This window comes from Poecilia latipinna, unplaced genomic scaffold (assembly GCF_001443285.1).
Source record: "Poecilia latipinna isolate Pla-1442-1.1 unplaced genomic scaffold, P_latipinna-1.0 Scaffold315, whole genome shotgun sequence".
Lineage (NCBI taxonomy): Eukaryota > Metazoa > Chordata > Actinopteri > Cyprinodontiformes > Poeciliidae > Poecilia > Poecilia latipinna.
Genome location: NW_015112931.1, coordinates 274,602 through 293,739, shown reverse-complemented (window position 1 = coordinate 293,739; position 19,138 = coordinate 274,602). Strand labels below are relative to the sequence as shown.

Genomic DNA, 19,138 nt, shown 5'->3' with positions numbered 1-19,138 from the left:
GGCCGCCGGCTCTGATGGCTCCTCGCGCCCCGGGCGAGAAAGAGACACAGCAGTCGCCGCGGCGCGAGAGGGAAGAGGACAGGAGGTACCTGGGAAGTGACGTGGTGTCCGCGCCCCGCGAGCAGTCACCACGGTGCGGTTGTCGTGCGTTTCACAGGAGGGCAGGAGCGGGAAGGGGAACATGGCCGCGAAGTCGGACGGCGGCAAAGCCGGTGTCGGCTGCGGCGGCGGCGGCAGCGGCTTCGCCCAGCTGTACGACGTTGACGCCGAGGAGCCGCTGGACTCCGCCGCGATCCACATCTGCCAGTGCTGCCGCTCCTCCGCCTGCTACTGGGGCTGCCGCTCAGCCTGCCTGGGCTCCCTGCTCGGAGGGGGCCAGCCGGTCGGAGGGGTCGGCATCCGGGAGACCCACTGCCCTCCCCGGGAGCAGCTGTGGCTGGACTGCCTCTGGATCATCCTCGCCCTGCTCGTCTTCTTCTGGGACGTTGGCACGGACCTGTGCCTGGCGGCGGACTACTACCACAGGCAGAACTACCTCTGGTTCGGCCTGACGCTCTTCTTCGTGCTGGTGCCGTCCGTGCTGGTCCAGATTCTGAGTTTCCGCTGGTTCGTGCAGGACTACACCGGCGGGGGGCTCGGAGAGGTGGAGGGGCTTACGAAGAGGGGGACGGTGGTTCAGGGCTGCCTGTATCCCGGAAAGGACCGCCTGCAGCTGGCCACCATCTGGCTGTGGCAGGCCACCATACACATCCTCCAGCTGGGACAGGTGTGGAGGTGAGAACACACCTGAGCCTCTCCTCACCTCTCATTGCTACAAGAAAGGAAATTGACAGACAGCGACATTTGGAGTCACAAAATCTGATTGGAGTCATGATAAAGTTAAATTAAATGGTTTAGTTTACTACAAATGAAGCTTTAAAACTGGCGCTCTCCATGGTGCTGAATCCATTTCCAGTATAACAATGTTTTGTTTCTGTTAACTTGGGGATAAAAAAACTTCTAGATACTAAAACAACCACTTGAAAATGGCCCTATAGTGGTTCAATCTAAGCATATTTATGTGTTAGAAAGGCCCAGTCAAAGTTCAGATCTAAATCCAATTGATAATTTTTAGGAAACAGATGTTCACATGTGCTTTCCATCCGGTCTGACTCAGCTTTTGCTACATAATTCATCTGATTGCCATGAAAATACATCAAGGTCTGTAGTCGTATATTGTCAAAACATGGGAACAATTTCAGGCAGTGTCCAGTAGCTATGCGCACCAAAGAGGTCAGAACTCCGTGTTTCCGTGCGTACGCGTGTGCGTTCATGTGTGTCAGCGTGTGTGACGAGTGGAAAAACGGTGTCACGGCTCTTCCCCACGAGTGTCAGCGTGCATGGAGAGTACAAAGAGGAAAAGCATCTGCGCTTCTGGCAACTCTTCTCTCTCGCATGCTCACTATTTGTCTCCCTCCCCTCCCCATCTGACACACGCACACACAGTAGGACATGCTTAGGTGTTAATTGAGGTGCTAACAACACTGTCAGGGGAACAACGTGGAAGACACACAGACACGTCTCTCTCTCTGTTGCAAAGTAGTAGCAGCACATAAATCCCTCTAACGGTGCCCAGTAGCTGGAAAAAGGTCGAGTTTCTGTGTGTGTTTACGTCCAACTTCTTCTCTGCTTTGAGTTGTAGGGTTAAACTGTCATACAAACCACAGAATGGAAGGAAGGAAGGATGAAAGAAAGGAAGGAAGTGGAATGGCCTGATTGAGACAGATTGCTTTAGAGATGGAGAGGGGAGTGAAAATGGGGGGGAGGGTAAAGAAACAGAGATCAAGAGGAGGAAGGGAGAAGGGAGAGTGGTGGGGGTAGGGTGGAGGATCTACTCAGATAATTTAGAAGCACATCCTCTCATGTCAGAGCTAATCGAATTCGCCTGCCAGTCAGTATTCACCTGAGAATTACAGAGAAGACTTCCTGTTTTCCCTCATATCCTTGTTATTTAGTCAAGGACATAAAGCACTTGGACACAGTCGCAGTTGGAAGTTCACGCTTTCTCCCATAAAACACTAATAATTAATGTATGGAAACTTCTGAGCAGAATTGTATCCATGGGTCACATTAGAGCAAAAACAATCATTGTTGCTCTAAATTTCTTCAGAGCTATTGTAAGTTTGTGTGTGTTGTTGGGAGTGTGGATGCTGCATTATTTATGTAATATAAAGCTTCTACTGTGCATTTCCAGCCGCAGAGGGGTAATAGCCGTACTTACAATAACATGCATAATGCTGAAATACGCTACAGTACTATGCCTGGGCGATATGGCTTAAAAATAAAACTTGACCCTTTTTTTTATACTAGATCCAATTTTCGATTTTGATCGATTTTTTTCTCAACTTCTTTTCTGAAAAAGAAACTACAAATGACAGGAAATAATTTCCAAAAGTGGCCTTTATTTCAAACATCCCTTCTATGACACAGCACTAGGAATGCAAGCATAAAATTAGCAAAATAAAAACACAGTTTTACAAGAAGAACATTTTAAAATTAATAGAAAAACGTTTATTGAGAATTAAACTTCAATAGAGTTATCAAGATCTGCACCACGTGATTCTTTCATTAAGATGTACATATATTTTTGCTCAGTCATTTCGGAGTCCTGCTGCTGCTGTGTTAAAAGATTCTCATAAAATTACTGCTTCATTCTTCTAAAATTGAGACTTAATTCTCATATTACTTTACCTGATTTCTTGTAATTATATGACTTTATTTCTGGAATAAAAAAAAATTTTAGAATATTTATGGAGTTGACCTGAAAGTCCAAATAAATAGAAGTTGCTTGTCAAACAAGATGGCGGCCTGGGCGCGCTGACTTCACTCTGAACTATGGAAACTCAAGAAGGGAATTGGGGGTGGGGGGGTGTTGAATCCCGATTTCCAAAAGTCACATCTTCAAAAACCAAAAATTCGATTAATTGATCAAATCGATAAATCGCCCAGCCCTATTTTGGTTGCACTTGTGACTAATACCGACCAGAAATCAAGTCAGCATGTATCGACCAGCATATTTCAATTTATACAGAAGCCATTTTTTCTCCTGTCACTCCACTATTTGTAGTAGCTCATTCAATCTTGAGTCATCTGCTGATTAGATTCCCGATTAGTCAATTGTTTTGTCTAGAAAGATGTCAGAAAATAGTGAAGCTGCTCACCAGAAAATAGTGAAGCTGCTCACCCTGATCGTCCACAGATGGTACAATCCTGGTTCTGACTCATGCGACCGGCCCCTGCCCTCTCCTCCCAGTAGACCTGACTGGTTTCCGATGTCGTCCGCAGGTACATCCGAACCCTCTACCTGGGGGTGATGTCGCGGCGGCAGAAGGAGCACCAGCGGCGATGGTACTGGGCCATGATGTTCGAGTACGCCGATGTCAACATGCTGCGCTTGCTGGAGACGTTCCTGGAGTCTGCGCCGCAGCTGGTGCTGCAGCTCTGCATCATGATCCAGGAGAACCGAGCCGAGACTCTGCAGTGTAGGTGGAGCAAACAATCCGTGGCGTTAACTGTGTGTTTTGTTCACAACAAAGCGCTTGTTAGCCAACAGCTGCACAGGCAGTAATTAGCCATTTGCACACATTGCGCGCAGTAATGTGTGGCTGCAGATGGTGCGGGAGTGTTTGTTCAGGTATTCTGGTGAAGAAAGTGCCATTTTCCCTCCTCTTCCTTAATCATCCAGGATGTGTATCATCCAGGCGGCCACCCACTGGGATTATTCATCCCTATCACTCTTTGGGGGTGGGGGGGACGCTTTTCACTTTAATGCAAATACGTGACTGTCACACAGGGGGGCGGATGAACACGTCGTCTGGAACAATCAAAATAACTTAATCTCGTCGTGTCACATCTCTTAAATAATATGTCCAACGGTATTAACGCCTCCTGAAACTCCGAGGATGTGCTTGTCTCTGTTCCATAACCCTCCTCTCTCTCCTCAGGCGTCTCCTCCCTCGCCTCCCTCCTCTCCCTCGCCTGGGTTCTGGCCTCCTACCACAAGCTGCTGCGCGACTCCCGGGACGACCAGCGCAGCATGAGCTACCGCGGCGCGCTACTCCACCTCTGCTGGCGCCTCTTCACCATCTCCTCCCGCGTCCTCTCGCTCGCCCTCTTCGCCTCCCTCTTCCACATCTACTTCGGCATCTTCGTGGTGTTGCACTGGTGCGCCATGGCCTTCTGGGTGGTGCACGGCGGCACCGACTTCTGCATGTCGAAGTGGGAGGAGGTGCTCTTCAACATGGTGGTTGGCATTGTCTACATCTTCTGTTGGTTCAACGTGAAAGAGGGACGGACGCGGTACCGGATGATTGCGTACTACACCGTGGTGTTGGCCGAGAATACCATCCTGACGGGCCTGTGGTGAGCTAAGGATGAAATCTCCACTGCTTATGAAATCATGAAGAGTTTTGGTTACATTTTGTACTCGATATTATATCCTGTTCGACTTTCTATAACCTCGATTGAAATTTAGGCTTTCATCTCTAAGAGCTTTGTGGCAAGAGAGGACCACTTTAATTGGCTGATTTTCAAAAGCAATCAGGAATACTTAATTATTATTTACTAAGATGTCAAATATTAAACTCATAGGATCAGATTGCAACTATGATAACTTTCAGATAATAAAAATTATTCTGTGCACTTTTTTTAAGTAAACTTGCCAATTCCTTAAAATTTTTAATTTTAGCCTATTTAAACTCTTCGGTGGCAGCTCCCATTGAAGCGGTGGTATCTAGAGTCAGGTGTCACAAAAGTTGTGGCGGATGTATGTATATACATATGTTTTTGGGTTCTTTTTATTGATGTTTTTTGTGTGAACTTATTCATATTCAATATTCATATTCAATATTCAATCTGCCACAAAAGCCAGAAGCTGACACTACTAAGCTGTGGCAGCTTCCGGCAACCATGGTTGCATATTGACAATGAGAATGCTGTTAAATTTGATTTGACAGATTTAGCGACAGATTTAGCGCAGCAGCAGCTGCCACCGGAAGTACTACTACAGCTGCCACTTACACAATTTGAGCATCTATCTCTCACTAAATCTGTCAAATCAAATTTAACAGCATTAGCATTCTTAAAATAGAAATCTTAAAATATTAGACATTTGGTGTTTGTTAAGATTCAAGCCCTGATGGTTTGAAGGCCATAAGCAGCGGCTCAGCTTGCTCATGCCTTGGGCCGGCTTTGAGTGTAAGCTTAGTATTTACATGCCGTTTGAACCCGCGTCTCTTCTCTCCTGCAGGTACGCCTATCGAGATCCGGCGCTGACCGACTCGTACGCCGTCCCGGCCCTCTGCAGCGTCTACCTGACGTTCGCCGGGGGCGTCCTCGTCATGTTCCTGTACTACGGCTTCCTGCACCCGGCCACCGCCCACCTCCAGCCAAGCCCAGCCTCCTCCTGCTGCGCCCAGCTGCTCTGGGGTCTGCCGCTTCCCCCGTCGGCCCCACCCACTGCCCCGCCCACCCCGGCACACATGGCCAAGTCGCAGACGGAGGAGGACGTGGCCGAGTCGTGCCTTCCCGTCTTCCAGGTGAGGTCCGCCCCCCCGACCTCCAAGCCCGAAGGCCCGCTGATAAAAATCGACATGCCCAGGAAGCGCTACCCGGCCTGGGACGCTCACTACGTAGACAGGCGCCTGCGGAGGACTATAAACATCCTGCAGTACATAACGCCGGCCGCCGTGGGCATCCGCTACCGCGACGGGCCGCTACTGTACGAACTGCTGCAGTACGAGTCTTCACTCTGACACACACACACATACAGAGGTACACTTGAGCACATACAGCACTAGAAAATCTACATGTGGATGTTCAAACTTAGAGAAGACAAAGGAAAAAAAGTCATGAGCAAAAGGTCTCACTTGATATAAGCACATGCACACTGAAGCAATCTCACTTTTAAGCACACACACACACACACCCGCACACACTTCTTGTAAGTCCCGTGGCCGTGACTCAGCAAGCTGCTTCAGTCCATCTTCTTCTTTCTCACTTCTTTCTCTCTTCACTTGGTCTCGTTTTTATGAACCTCCCTTCCGTTCTCTGCCATGTAGATGGACAAAAAAAAATTTAAAAGAGAAACAAGCACATTTCTACAGCAGCGCAATTATCACACATTGAGTGACACAAAAGAGCGAAAAAATTGTCACTTAAAAAAAATAAATGGGATCGTCAATATGTGGTTAGTCTAGTCAAAGGGTTGTGTAAATATTTTCTTTGTACAGAGCAGATATTTTTAATGTAATGTTACTTTGCGGCTGGACAAAGAGCTTAAGGACAGTTTGGGAGCGATGAAGGTTACTAGGGAAGGGCAAAAGAGGCAGACAACAGTATTAACGTCAAAAACTTGGAAACAAATGTCTCATCTTACGTTTTAGCTATTCAGCGTCTATCAGATCATCAATAACCAGAACAATAAAAATATAATATAAGCTTAGTTTGGTTCAGAATTACCAGTCATGGTTTGCCTGAATACATTCAAACAAAGGCAACATAATATAATTTAGAGAAAAACATACTAAATAACTAGTTTTGTTTTGTTGTTTTAGTTTTTTGTTCTGTATAAATGGGATTACATGTCCACTCTTAAACCCATAGCTATTCACAGCCTTTGTAGCTGTAGAACTATCTAGTCAGAGATTTCTGCAAAAATGAGAAACTACGATCAAAATATTCATTAATAATTCAACAGATTGATATAAAACAACAAAAGTAATACAATTTTAATTCCAGAAGGATTAACTAAGACCTGCTTTATTCCTCTCAGAAGCGTTAAAAATTAGTTCTTTTGCCTTCATCACTGTCTTCATTAGCTTTGTTGTGCTAATTTAAGATATATTTTCAGAATACACCAGATAAACCTAAATATTTTGGACTAAACAATACTGCTTGTATATTATGTAAAGAAAGTAATTATAAACACATCAGATCCACTATATTTAATACTAGTCACAAAAGTCCCTGCCGTTTGCTTAGTCAAGAAAGAAGCATAAAAACAGAGAAACAGATATGAGGCAGCATAATATGCTGTGCATGTGTTACCTAACTGTTTTCCACTTTTCCTTACAAAGGTTGTGGGAGGCTTTAATACTTTACTCAGACTGTCAAAAACTGCTAACACTTAGTAAATCGGTTCATGTCAGTGTTGGACCACAGCAAAAATCCCAGATCTGGAATTTACAACAGAGGGCAAATGCACGACTAATTATTTCTGATCGCAGCGTTTGTGTGTGATGTCTTATTCACGCCGGCCGTTCCTACGCTAACAGAAGCTGATATGAAACAGTTGTGGACCTGAGTCGTCACGACCCCCCCTGGATGACTTGTCTCCTCGTGCATCATGTCCAGCATCGACTCCTCCAAAAGCCACCCACGGCTGAGCTGTGATGTGTGGCTCATTATTTATTTATTTTTGGTTTGTTTATCCCTGGTATACAAGCTGTTACATTGGCAGGCGACAGCAAATGGTGCCGATGCATCAATCACGGCCCTGTCTGCAGGAATGGTGGCGAAATGACACGCCGTCGGGCGGGGGGGGGAGGGTGGTCACTCTCGCACCATGGGGTTCAGGGTAAAAAAAAAACATTTTTTCACCTTGCACTTGCATATAAGCAGGAGAGCAGGTGAAACACAAATATGTGCTTATTTTTTACATTTGCATTCCCAATATAAATTAAAAGAAATATAACATTTTGAGTTAAAAAGTTGGTATTTAGCCATATTTTTTTAGCTTTATTCTAAATTGTCCTATAACTGTTCATATGTAAAAATTGTTCCCCTGTATGTAGATCTGAAAAAAAACCAAATTATTAGCTGTTACTTCATTAAATCATTTATGCTGATGCAGAATTTAGAAATAGAAACAGTGATAAGTGCTTAGTCACTGAGGCTATCTGTTAGCAAACCGGTTTCTGAATGTGGAACAACATAACATTACGGTTAGATTTCATTACTAGACTCAAGTTAAGACTTCAACACAACAAAAGTGGCAATTGGGACTTCTATTCAGCTAATGCTTCACATACAATACACCGACATGTCAGATATTTTGACAAAAGCTAAAAAACAGTTTGAGCAAAAAGTAGTTGGACACACTATCTTAGCATAAACCCCTGAAATAATTAAATATCCACATAGCCCGGCTAAATATTAGGAAATGTGTCAGGATATTTGATGAAGAGAGAACTAGGACTGAAATTAATGAAAAATTAGCTTAGCAAAACACAGTTAGCCTGTCTCAGAGTAAGCCAATTAGTCATAGCCTGACTGAATGACATCAAATACGTCCACGTTTTTTTGTGAAGAGAATATTTGAACTCATGCTGAAGAATAATTGGAAATTGTCACCAAAAATTGGGTTCAAAAATTAGCATTAGCCTGTATCTGACGAAGCTAAATAATCAGCCATGTTTTCAAATATGTCCACATATGTTGTGAGGCAAATATTTGATCTCAAGCTAAAGTAGAAAAATTATTTAAACTGCTCCTGTATGTGAACATTAGAACACAATGCAGGAATGACAATCTTCTGGTTTATTTGTATTTATTTTTCTTGGGTATGATGGAAAGGTTGCCTTCACTGACTGTACAAACTATTCTTATACAGTCTATAGTGATTTACACCAAATATTTCTGACCAATATCACAAATGAGACAGGAGGATGAACCTTATTTAACTGTCTCCATCCCAAGATTTAGATTAATTCCAGTTACTATGAAATTAGCATTTTTAGAAATATGCAGATATTCATGGCAAAGCGGAAAAAAAACACGCCAAACTATTGATTTAAGCTTGGATAATGCAACTTTTATTACTTTTACCCTGGTGCTAGCCCGATTAACAAAACAGACAAATCATTTGCTACAATCCGGCAAAGAGATTCAGTCTTTCCAGATGTGCAACAGAAGCAGCTTTGTTGCTGTTCATATGGTGCAAATGCTCTCAAGCTACAGAGTCAATTGGCTGCTAATCCCTTTTCATATGGTGCAAACATGAAACACACGTGTACTTACGGTGCAATATGGGCAGATTGTCTCCTGGAATTAAATGGTGCAACTTGAGTACTGCCTTCAGTTCTCGGCCAAGGCTGTGCCAAAGGCTCCTTCTAAGTGGACAACTGCTCTTCCTGTCTTGCAGAAGCTATGCAAGTCTCCAAAGCAAGGAGATGTGCTTAGTGTACACACACACACACGCACACACACACACAATCACAATTGCATGAACACAGGGTTTTCCTCTGCAGCAGGGAGATATGAACACAGCCACATCGTGAAAAGTAGGGTAACAACATGGGATGTACCTCAGTGCTCAAACACACACACACACACACACACACACACACACACACAAACACACACACAGACCTACAATGTTGAATATTCCTTCACCCCTTTATAATTTGGGAACAATATTCTTATGGTGCTATTGAGTAAACCAGAAAGATTTTTGTATAGTTGTGGTGGCAGTCAAGAATTTAGCCAAAAATGTTTAGAGAACCTTAATGTTTTACATTCTGACTGAAATGTGTAAATCTAAGGAGTGTATGTGAAAACTGCAGCACCTTGCGTATGTGATTAAAAAAAAAAAAAAGCTACAATGCCTTATCCGCTCCATTGATGATATCTGGCTCATGGCGGGGTGGTGCTCCTTTCTGTTACACTCTGATGTGGATGTGGAAAACAGCACACTGTGTCCGCACTGCAAACCGACTACGTGCCATTTTCAGAACACGGTCAGCCATTTTCCTGTCAGTTTCACAAACCGTGCTTGTGAATTTCTTGCATGAATGTTGTAGATTTGAGGACCCGACTGCAGACGCAACGCGTTAACCAAGAGACTGCGAAATCATTTTGAGCTCCTGAGCATTCGACCCATTGGCTTATCCTCCATCATGCCCCTCCAGCCAATCAGATTTCAGGTCTAACTGCAGCCAAATCAGGTGTAAAACAACCAAATAGTACAGTTTCTTTTATACATGGAAGCCTTCATCGGAACTCGACTGCATTTTATTTTAAAAAAATCATCTATACTGAAACTGCAGTCAAGTTTCGATGCTACAAGTGAAACATTTTCTTCTTCATCTACAAAAACCACAGCCTTAGCTAGAACCCACTTTGTAAGATATTTGAATCCAGCCAGTGCTTTGTCACTTCTTGTATGGCTATTCATCGACCGCTATGCAAAGTTACAAAAAGCAGGATGGCTCTGGGCTTAGAGAACCTTTAAGAAAATACCACATCACTGTTGTTTCAGTGTTATTTTACCTTTAATTTGTTTTACCTCAGATGGATGACAGCATTTAATATGTTACAGTGTTTTTCCTTAATCAGTAAAAACCATGAATAACTCTACTGCTTTAACAGTGAAGAGGTGTCAGGTTCTCCTCCAAGTTTCACTCACTGCTTCTACATTTTGGTTTTCTCAAATAAATAAAGCCATGATGTAATAAGTCATGAGCTGGAGCCTCTCTGATACGTCTTTTTGACTGAGTGAGATATGTAAATCTTATAGCTAAATATAATAAGGGAGCACAAGGTTTCCCCCAGAAAACTTGATACTTCTGTTTTATTGAAAGATTGGAAGATTAACACCTTAACACCAACTATAATGTCTTAAAAAATGCAAACATTTTAAAAGGACTTAAATAAATAAGCAATGCCTACCCTGGTGGGGGCACAAGTAAAGCCTGGTGGCCCGCCAGGCTTATAATACACTGGGGGAATCCTGGAGCATTTGCCATAATGATGCATCCCCAAGTTTTGAATCTGTTTCCATGGCAATTTTATGAATTTATTGTTTTTGTTGTTTTTTTTGGGTTTTTTTTGTCAAGATTGATTTGTTGGGAGGGTGAAAAACTGCAATGTAACTTTTAAACGATGAGAGATGAATGCTGCCTCCTGACTGAGGAATGTCTGTCATGTTATGAAAATTTAACCATAAAGCATTTCTTCTTTTGGTTAAACACAGAAAATGTTCTGCTATCAGGGTCTATGATTTTTGCTTTGTCTTAATTTCCGCAGCCAAAGTTTTTATGTTTGATCCGTAGCTGTGAAGGTGTCATTATTCGTTATGGATTTAGAGGCTAAACTGACCTGAGTCCAGCAGACACTGAAACCTTTTACTGTTTTTTAAACAAACTCTCAGAATCAATCATAGCGTGAAAAAGATTTCAGATGTTTGACTCAGGTTTGGTACTACCAACACAGAGCAGGGTCAAACTAAATGTTCACTTGGATGTATCTATAAGACCATAAGCTTTTAATTTCGTCAGGGTCATGCTTTTTTAATGTTATAGAAATTTGATGTGCAAAAGTAGCATTTATTTTCTCGTGGTTGGCATTTGGATTGTAAATAACTACTTCTAGCTCTCCTCAGTTGTATCAATGTTCCATTAGTTTGCGTAAATGGTTCTTTCAAGTGTAACTGATGGTAAATGTTCTTAAAGAATATACAGAATGTAAGGTCAAAGTAAGAAAAAAAATACAGTTCAACAAGTGGTTTCTTAGGAACCTGTGCCATCTGTGTCGTCTCTAGTATAAGCACACACTGATATTAGAACTGTAGGTGAATAAAAGTTATGGCCAGACAGCCATAGCCATGGTATGAAAGCACCTTTTCCAAGTCAGGGCAAAAATTTGTTTGGAATATTAGCATAAAATCATTAGCATGTGTAAAAACGGGTTAACTAAATAACCAAATCATGTCTGAACATTGTGAAATATGTCCACATATTTGTGGGGAGAGTATCTGAACTCAAGCTAATGAACAATCAAACCCTGAGGGAACATTTGGCGCAAACATTAGCTTAGCATACAACTGTTAGCTTCTCTCTGTCCAGGGTGTTTCAATATAGCTTGGCTGAATGTTATGAAATATGTCCACATCTATTTGATATCAAATATGTGCACATATTTGGAAAGAGGAATAGTTAGACTCAAGCTAATAAACAATTTGATACTTAAACAAAAATCACTTTGAAACTTTAGCTTAGCACAAAACTGCTAGCCTGATTCCAAATAGCAACGTAGCCTGTTAGCAAATTTGATTAGAACATTTGGACTAAAGCTAATAAACAATTATACATTTGAGCAAAAAAAAAAAAAAAATATATATATATATATATATATATATATATATATATATATATATATATATATATATATATATATATATTGTTTGACACGTTAGCTTAATATAAAACCATCAGAATGTCTTCATATTAATCCATTTGAATACAATAATCAACAGTTTGGCACTGGAAAAATTAGCTCAGCATTTACTTAGCCGCCTGATTCGGCTAAATAAATGGCTGAATGTTACCAAATATGTGAACATTTAAGAGATTATTTTTAACTCTGCTAATAAATAGTTCAACACTTGGAAAATATTAATGTGAGAGTGGGCTGTCTGGCCTCTTCTGAATTCAGTGTAAAAAAGATGGCTACCGTCATCGAATGTGTTCAAACTGCTCCTGCGTCAGCACATCAGAACACCATTCAGGAATATTCTAATTTATTTCTTATCCTTTTCTTTGGTAGGTTAGAAGAGTTGGATCCATAGACTGTATAGTTTATGGTTGCCTTTAATTTACACCAAATATTTCTGACCAATCACAAATGAGACGGGAGAGAGGACAGATTATGGCGTCTCTGGTTTTAGTCTGTCTGTTCTGTGTCCACTATGGTGTTGCGGCATTCTGGGGAAGAGTTGAAAAATATTTTTTTGATGGCTCCAGGAGGCCAACGTTAGGAAATGTGTTATTTTTGTTACAATACCTCCTGAAAATAAAAATCTATTTATCTGTGAAGAGACAAAGATTTACAGTGATACAGATGACTACATAGAGATGATTTTAAACGAGATAAAAGATATGTACAGCTGATTTGAACACAATACAGAGATCTATTGTCAGTATTGAGTTTGATTTTATATATTTGCCATTTTATTACGTTGTAATGTTGTGACTGCAATGGAGAAAAAAAATACAAAGGGATATAAATTAATTTTTCCAAACGTGTGTTGCACTTTTTTCACTGAACACAACACAAAGATTCAAGTAATAAATCACATTTATTTAAAAAAAAATCTCTTTACAGGCAGGTATAATACCAAAATATTTTCCTTTCTAAAAGCAGTAACAAATATTGGTGCAAAGGTGAAGCTCTGTCATGACATTTACATATAAGATTGTCATAAAGTCACTTTTGAAATATATTAAATCAAAAAATGAATATTTGGAATTTTTATGGTAAAAATGAATTATTGATAGCCCTGGTAAATATGTACAAAAAGTCAAAAAATTTAAAAAAATGTTCTGTTGCATAATCTCATATTGCATTCTTGAGAACAAACAAAACAAAACAAAAAAAAAAACAGAACAATAAAATAGTTTTGACCAAAACGCCACTGTAAAACTACCAAATGAAACTCTTAAAATTGTCTATAAAATAAATTTAACTGAAGCACTTTTATAATCTTTTTTTTAAATAATCCTCTATTACTTCCTGTATCCATCAGAAATAATATTGCAGTTTTGTAGTGTCCCATTTTTCTTTTCTTCTCTTCAAAATAGTAAAGACAAGAAAATATGTCAATCAAATATTGGAGAAAAAATAATTAGTCAGAATAATAAGGTTTAAAACAATGAGTAAAGTATTTTAAGGTTTTGTACTCATCTTTTCCAGGGGTGTCAATAATTAAGGAGAGGGATTTAAAAATAAATGTAACAAAATATCCTAAGAATGTCCAAAACATGAACTCATTTATTCAAATCTTCTGTTTTAGTAACCAGATATCCTCTTGCACATACATTGATGAAGAAAAAAACATTGATATTATTTATACAACTACATATATGATTGAGGATCCATGCAAGTCGTACAGCAAAAGGTATGAGATATTCAATATAGCGGTTTCTGAAACATAATCCAAAATCAGGAACGCACAAGAGAAAACTCATCTTCTATTTCTTTCACTTTCAAAGACTTATTCATCCATACATTACGTAATTTGAAACTATATTAATGAAATCAAGCACAGTGATTCCCTACTATCTTTGTAGGGTTTCCAGTAGATATGTTTGATCTGAAAATAAGAACATCTACACGTTTTTTGCGCTTTAAGCAGCAACAATTCACAGTTTTTGATCCCTGTAAAACAGTCCACTGCCCCTTATTAAGGGAACCAGACTTCATCAAGTTTTAACCAAAAATCAGAAAGGAAGCCAATGACAAAATCTTCCTTGGTATTATTTATATGACTAACTTGCAAAGAAGCCCACCATGATGCTATTTTGATTTCAGCAAGGAAGACCATTAGTAGTCGTACATCTCTTAACTTTTAGTGCAATTGCTTTTAAAATAAAATAAAAAACAAATGAAAAAAAATATATATTTTTAACTGACAAGCTTTAAGGTGGTAAATAAACAGGGTTAATCATAAGCCACTGGCTCCCTCTGCTGGCAAAAAATAGAACCCACATGTCCAAATCAATGGCGCTCACATTGAAAGTAACCTGAAAAGCCTGATAAATGTCAATGAAGTACATCTGGGTCTGTCTTTTATCCCATTATCCAAATCAAACAAACAGTATCCACTGTAACAGCAGTTCTTGCTCCACTTCATACCGAGTGAAGCAAACCTGAGGGATTTCTCCTTGTATCTAATGAAGTGAAACAACATGGGAGGAGAAAACAAAACAAGGTGCACTAAGAGAAGCACAAGCAGATCACTCAGCAGTTCATGGGATCAAAGGTTCGTCATCGTCACAAAGAAAGTCCAACCTCTGGAAAGGCCTGGGGTCTGAGCTACGACGAGTACCCATGCACCTGAAAAGAACTGCACAGAAACAAGTCTGGTTAGCTTTTCATCAGATTTAATCTGTACCAAAAATCCTTCCAGGATCCCAGATCATTCAGACTTACCAGTGATGACAGTGAGCAGCAGCAAGACACCCACCACCAGACCGATCACCAAAGCCATGTCCCAGCAGGTCTCGCCGGCCAGCAGACATCGAGCCCTGGTCAAAGAGCCGTTGTTGGGCTGCGCCGGCACCGACAGCAGCCGGCACATGAGCGGGTAAACATCCACGCTCTCTAAACTCTTCAACCGGAGACCTTGATGGAAGCCGGGACCCGTCGCTGCCAGGAAGGGGTGCATGCTGGGCAGCGAGTTGTCGTACCCATGATCACCCACTGCAGGAGGGGAGTACCAACAATCACATCTGGGAAAGTTAATATCCAGTCATCACTGGGATGGAGACTGGAATCCTAATGTTAGGCTGACTTATCCATTGATAAAGCAGTTTGGATACGTGTTATGAAGCGCTGTCCCGTTTCAACATCCAAATGGCCTCCGTCTAGGAGTTAGTTCAGTAAAACACTTTATTTGAAGCAGTACGACTGACATTACATGAACGTTTACTGAAAGACATTTCATGACAACATTCATGAAGACTCCTTCAGGTTCATGGCAGTGTTAAGTCAGTCTTATGCACACCCCTTCAAATAAAGTGTTGCCATTTCTTCTATGTGGAACGCACCAGCATGCTTGTTGACAGTTGCTACAGTGTTTCTAGCTTTGAAAGCCATCACTTACGTCTTGGTAGCTTGTTTCCCTGCTTCACTATGGTCCAGCCTTCATCAGCAATTAGTAGGATTGGCTGGATGCGTACATTGTTCCGATAGTGAAGCCTATCCGGGATGGATTTCTTCATGTACGCCGTCATGCGAGGATGGCACTTACTCAGCAAACTGAAGACACTGTCTGAGTCTGTGAAGGAAAACAGGCAGAGGGAGGCTGTAGAAGAGGGAGAGCACTGAACCCGACACTGCGTCATGTCAGCCTGGGTACCGTTTTTGGGAATGAGAGCGGCGACCGGCGTCAGGTCCACCAGAGTGTAGTTGTCAGGGTGGAGGCAGTCGTCCAACCGTATGAGGTGCTCGGCGGAGCACTGCGCCATGCCGTGGTCGCTGGTCACTATGAGGTTGATGCGACCCCAAAGGCCTCTCTTCTTCAGCTCAGACATCAGCAGGCCAATGTTGTCGTCAACCTGGTGGAAGAAAGTTCCAGATTAGCTAAAGGACATTATTATTTCCACTAAGACTTTTAGCATATACTTACATAATTGGCATAAACATCATTCGTTTGGAGGCTTCCAATGGTTTAGTTGACACAATTATGCAAACAAACTCAAATATATACATACAACCCCACTAATATGTGGATAAATGTTCTTTGGCACAAGAACACAAGCTTCTGGCATAATTCTGGGTGGTGGACATTTTACCTCTGGAAAGAGTTCACTTTAAATTAAATGAGACTCAATCAAGGCGTTTTTAAATTTGCTCTCTGTCTTGTTAGAACACCTCATTGTGACCAAGTTCCCACCATCCAACCAAAACTATCAGTTTCAGGTGGAAGGAGACTGACGAGGATGTTGAGAAGAACTGGACTTTTGGAGAAAGGGTTTATGATCAGCTATTAAGTTTTGCAACCAATGATACTAATGTATTTGATAGTCATTCTTATGTTTGATGATTTTTGAAGAGTGTAGGTTAGCTTCCGATTGGATCGTTAAGATTCTGATGAAACAGTAACAGTGCAGGTGCCAAATACTAAAGTTTGAGGAAATGACTGCACCTCCTTTAGTACTTTAGTCATTGCTGTGGTGTTTTCCGGACCAAACGCATGACCTGACCGGTCCGGCTCCTCCCAGTAAAGAGTCGCGAACATCGCTCCTGGCTCCTGATGAAAGAGGAAGAACGTAGGAATGTCACACGACTGCAACTGACTCCTTGAGACTTCTCAGTTACACATTAAGGAGACCGTCTTCACCTTCCCGTCTCCTAATATCCAGTCTGTCACATTCCCCAGGCGCTGCTGGAACGTCACTGCTGGGTTGTACGGGAAGAAGTGCGTAGGCGTGCGGTTGGTCACGTCAGAGCCGGGCCACATGGCGGACGCTGTCTTGTAGCCGGAGTCCTTCGCTGTGAGCCACAGGGGCTTTGCCGCGCTCCACCACATGGGGTCGCTGTCGTTCTGGAGGGTGAACTGCTTGTGGCTGATGGGGTCGTACATGCTACTGGCCAGGATCCCGTGAGATTCTGCATACAGCCCGGTCACCTGGACAGGTAATTCATTCTTATATTGTCAGATTCTGTTGCATTACAACTGATTACAAAGATGGTATGAAAACTGTAAAAAAAAAGTACTTTGGATACATTTGTGTATAACTTGCTTACCAGGCTGTAGTGGTTGGGAAATGTTTTGGTGATGAAGACGTTGGTGAGTTGGTCCACCAGGACCCCCTGGCTGTACAGGAGCTTCAGGTTAGGCATGGGGAACCTGTCCAGGTAATCGGCCCGGAAGCCGTCGAACGACACCAGCAGCAGCGGCAGAGTCTGCTGGGTTGTGTCGTTTTCAGCCGCCAAAGCACTGACGCCCCACAGGAAGCCCAACAGCATTCTGGGAAACATCCTGAAGCCAAGGAGGCAAAAGAAATAGTGAAACATGTAGGTAGGGGTGTAACAATTTCACATCCCCAAAAACCTTTTTTTTTTTTCAGACTTTCATTTTTGTCACCTGAAATGAAACAAATAACTGCAAACCTGACTGAGACTGAAGAGTAAGATGGACAACTAGTTTTTCAAAACAATAAATGCCTTTCTAATACTCAAAATATCATCAAGAGTAGTCAGGAGTTTAGGGAAAATATCACACACTTGAAATGCAGAGCAACACTAGCAAAGAGAAAACTAGTTATTGAATTATTTGTAAAATGCTGGATCAAAAAAGTAAACCAAAAATTACCAACCAGAGCCGACTATTTCTATCGCAAGCTAAACCCAATGAAAGGTGCAAGAAACTGAAACTCAACCCAAAAATGTCCCAGAAAAAACAAAACCCCACTTCCTCCTTTTGACAGCAACATGTTTTATTTCTCGAGCAGCCAGGATCGCTTAAATTGGTGCAAATTTGAAGAAAATTGGATTAAGTAAAAGAACAGTTATGATCCACCTGAAGAGCAGCCAGAATGTGCTGCTTCCTCACGCCGCGCTCATTTGGTTTAATCGAATCACTTTACTGCTAAATTGTTTTTGAAACTGTAATCTGATATTTTATGTTTAAAACAACACATCTGCAGGAATCCCAACTATATTTGATGGATGGAGAAAATAAAGCTGTCACGCAGCAAAATTAGTTTCTAAAATCGACAGAACTTTGAACAATAGTCGGTACGATGGAGGATTGGTGATGGTGTGGGATTTTAGAAGAAACTTCTGGTATCAGCTAAATAGACAGACTTTCTGCATAATTTTGAGCTTTCCTTAAGGCACTCATGACCTTTGACCTTAGTTTGGTGCTGACCAACACAAAGTCCAGGAACACACCATCTTCATTGTGACAAATGGCGGTGTAGGGGATTGCTTTTCTCCAGAGAAGCTGACCCGAGTTGATGGGAAGATGGGAGGAAATAAATCCAGGGCAAAACTGGAAAGTAATGAGCCACACCTTGCAGAAGTATATCCCTAAACATTCAGCTAGAGCTATATAGTTCAGAACAAAACATTTATTTGCTAGAATGGCCCAAAGTCCAAACTTATTGCCATTGGAAAATATGTGGCAAAACTTGTAAATTGACACATTTAATCTCCATTGAAGAGCTGGAGCTCCTCTGCAAGTGTTGCTTTGCTGTTATGCGATACATTTGCAAGGCACTTTACAAATGGACAGGAAACGTGAATAAGCACAACCAGGAAGTCGCCGCTCAAACTGTACTACACCAAAACGCGACCCACTGTAATCAGCATTCTGAAGGAATTAGAGAAATATTATCACAATTACAACAATGCCACATTAACACACTAAACGCGGTTTTACTTTGACTACAAGCTGCACTTAAACCAACAGCTTTAAAGCTGATTAACGTGTTTACTTCGTCGTTTAACGCTAACAGTTAGTAATGTTATTTTACCTGTTTTTAGGCTTGCAGATAGTCCCCCTCCGGACTCTTAGTAACCTTGAACAAACTCGACACGGACTATTTTCGCACTGACATCCTCATTAGACCTCAAACAACACAAAGACTGACAG

The 19,138-nt window shown here is 41.6% G+C and overlaps 2 protein-coding genes across 3 annotated transcripts; one reads left to right on the top strand and one right to left on the bottom strand.

The window, feature by feature from the left end:
* Window positions 1–158: 158 nt before the first annotated feature.
* xkr6a (XK, Kell blood group complex subunit-related family, member 6a) lies at window positions 159–10,054 on the top strand. The gene is made up of 4 exons (XM_015034868.1): window positions 159–774; window positions 3,325–3,521; window positions 3,984–4,401; window positions 5,288–10,054. The coding sequence occupies exons 1-4, from the start codon at window positions 182–184 to the stop codon at window positions 5,790–5,792; spliced, it is 1,713 nt and encodes a 570-aa protein (XP_014890354.1). The 5' UTR covers window positions 159–181; the 3' UTR covers window positions 5,793–10,054.
* A 3,466-nt stretch (window positions 10,055–13,520) lies between these two features.
* enpp4 (ectonucleotide pyrophosphatase/phosphodiesterase 4) lies at window positions 13,521–19,138 on the bottom strand. 2 transcript variants are annotated; one of them, XM_015034858.1, is made up of 8 exons: window positions 19,020–19,138; window positions 17,287–17,528; window positions 16,880–17,167; window positions 16,685–16,789; window positions 15,896–16,094; window positions 15,641–15,814; window positions 14,968–15,237; window positions 13,521–14,881 (listed from the first exon to the last, which is right to left on the bottom strand). In XM_015034858.1, the coding sequence occupies exons 2-8, from the start codon at window positions 17,518–17,520 to the stop codon at window positions 14,784–14,786; spliced, it is 1,368 nt and encodes a 455-aa protein (XP_014890344.1). In that variant the 5' UTR covers window positions 17,521–17,528; window positions 19,020–19,138; the 3' UTR covers window positions 13,521–14,783. The 2 variants fall into 2 exon arrangements, with proteins under 2 accessions (XP_014890344.1, XP_014890343.1); XM_015034857.1 differs by having other exon boundaries at window positions 17,287–17,521.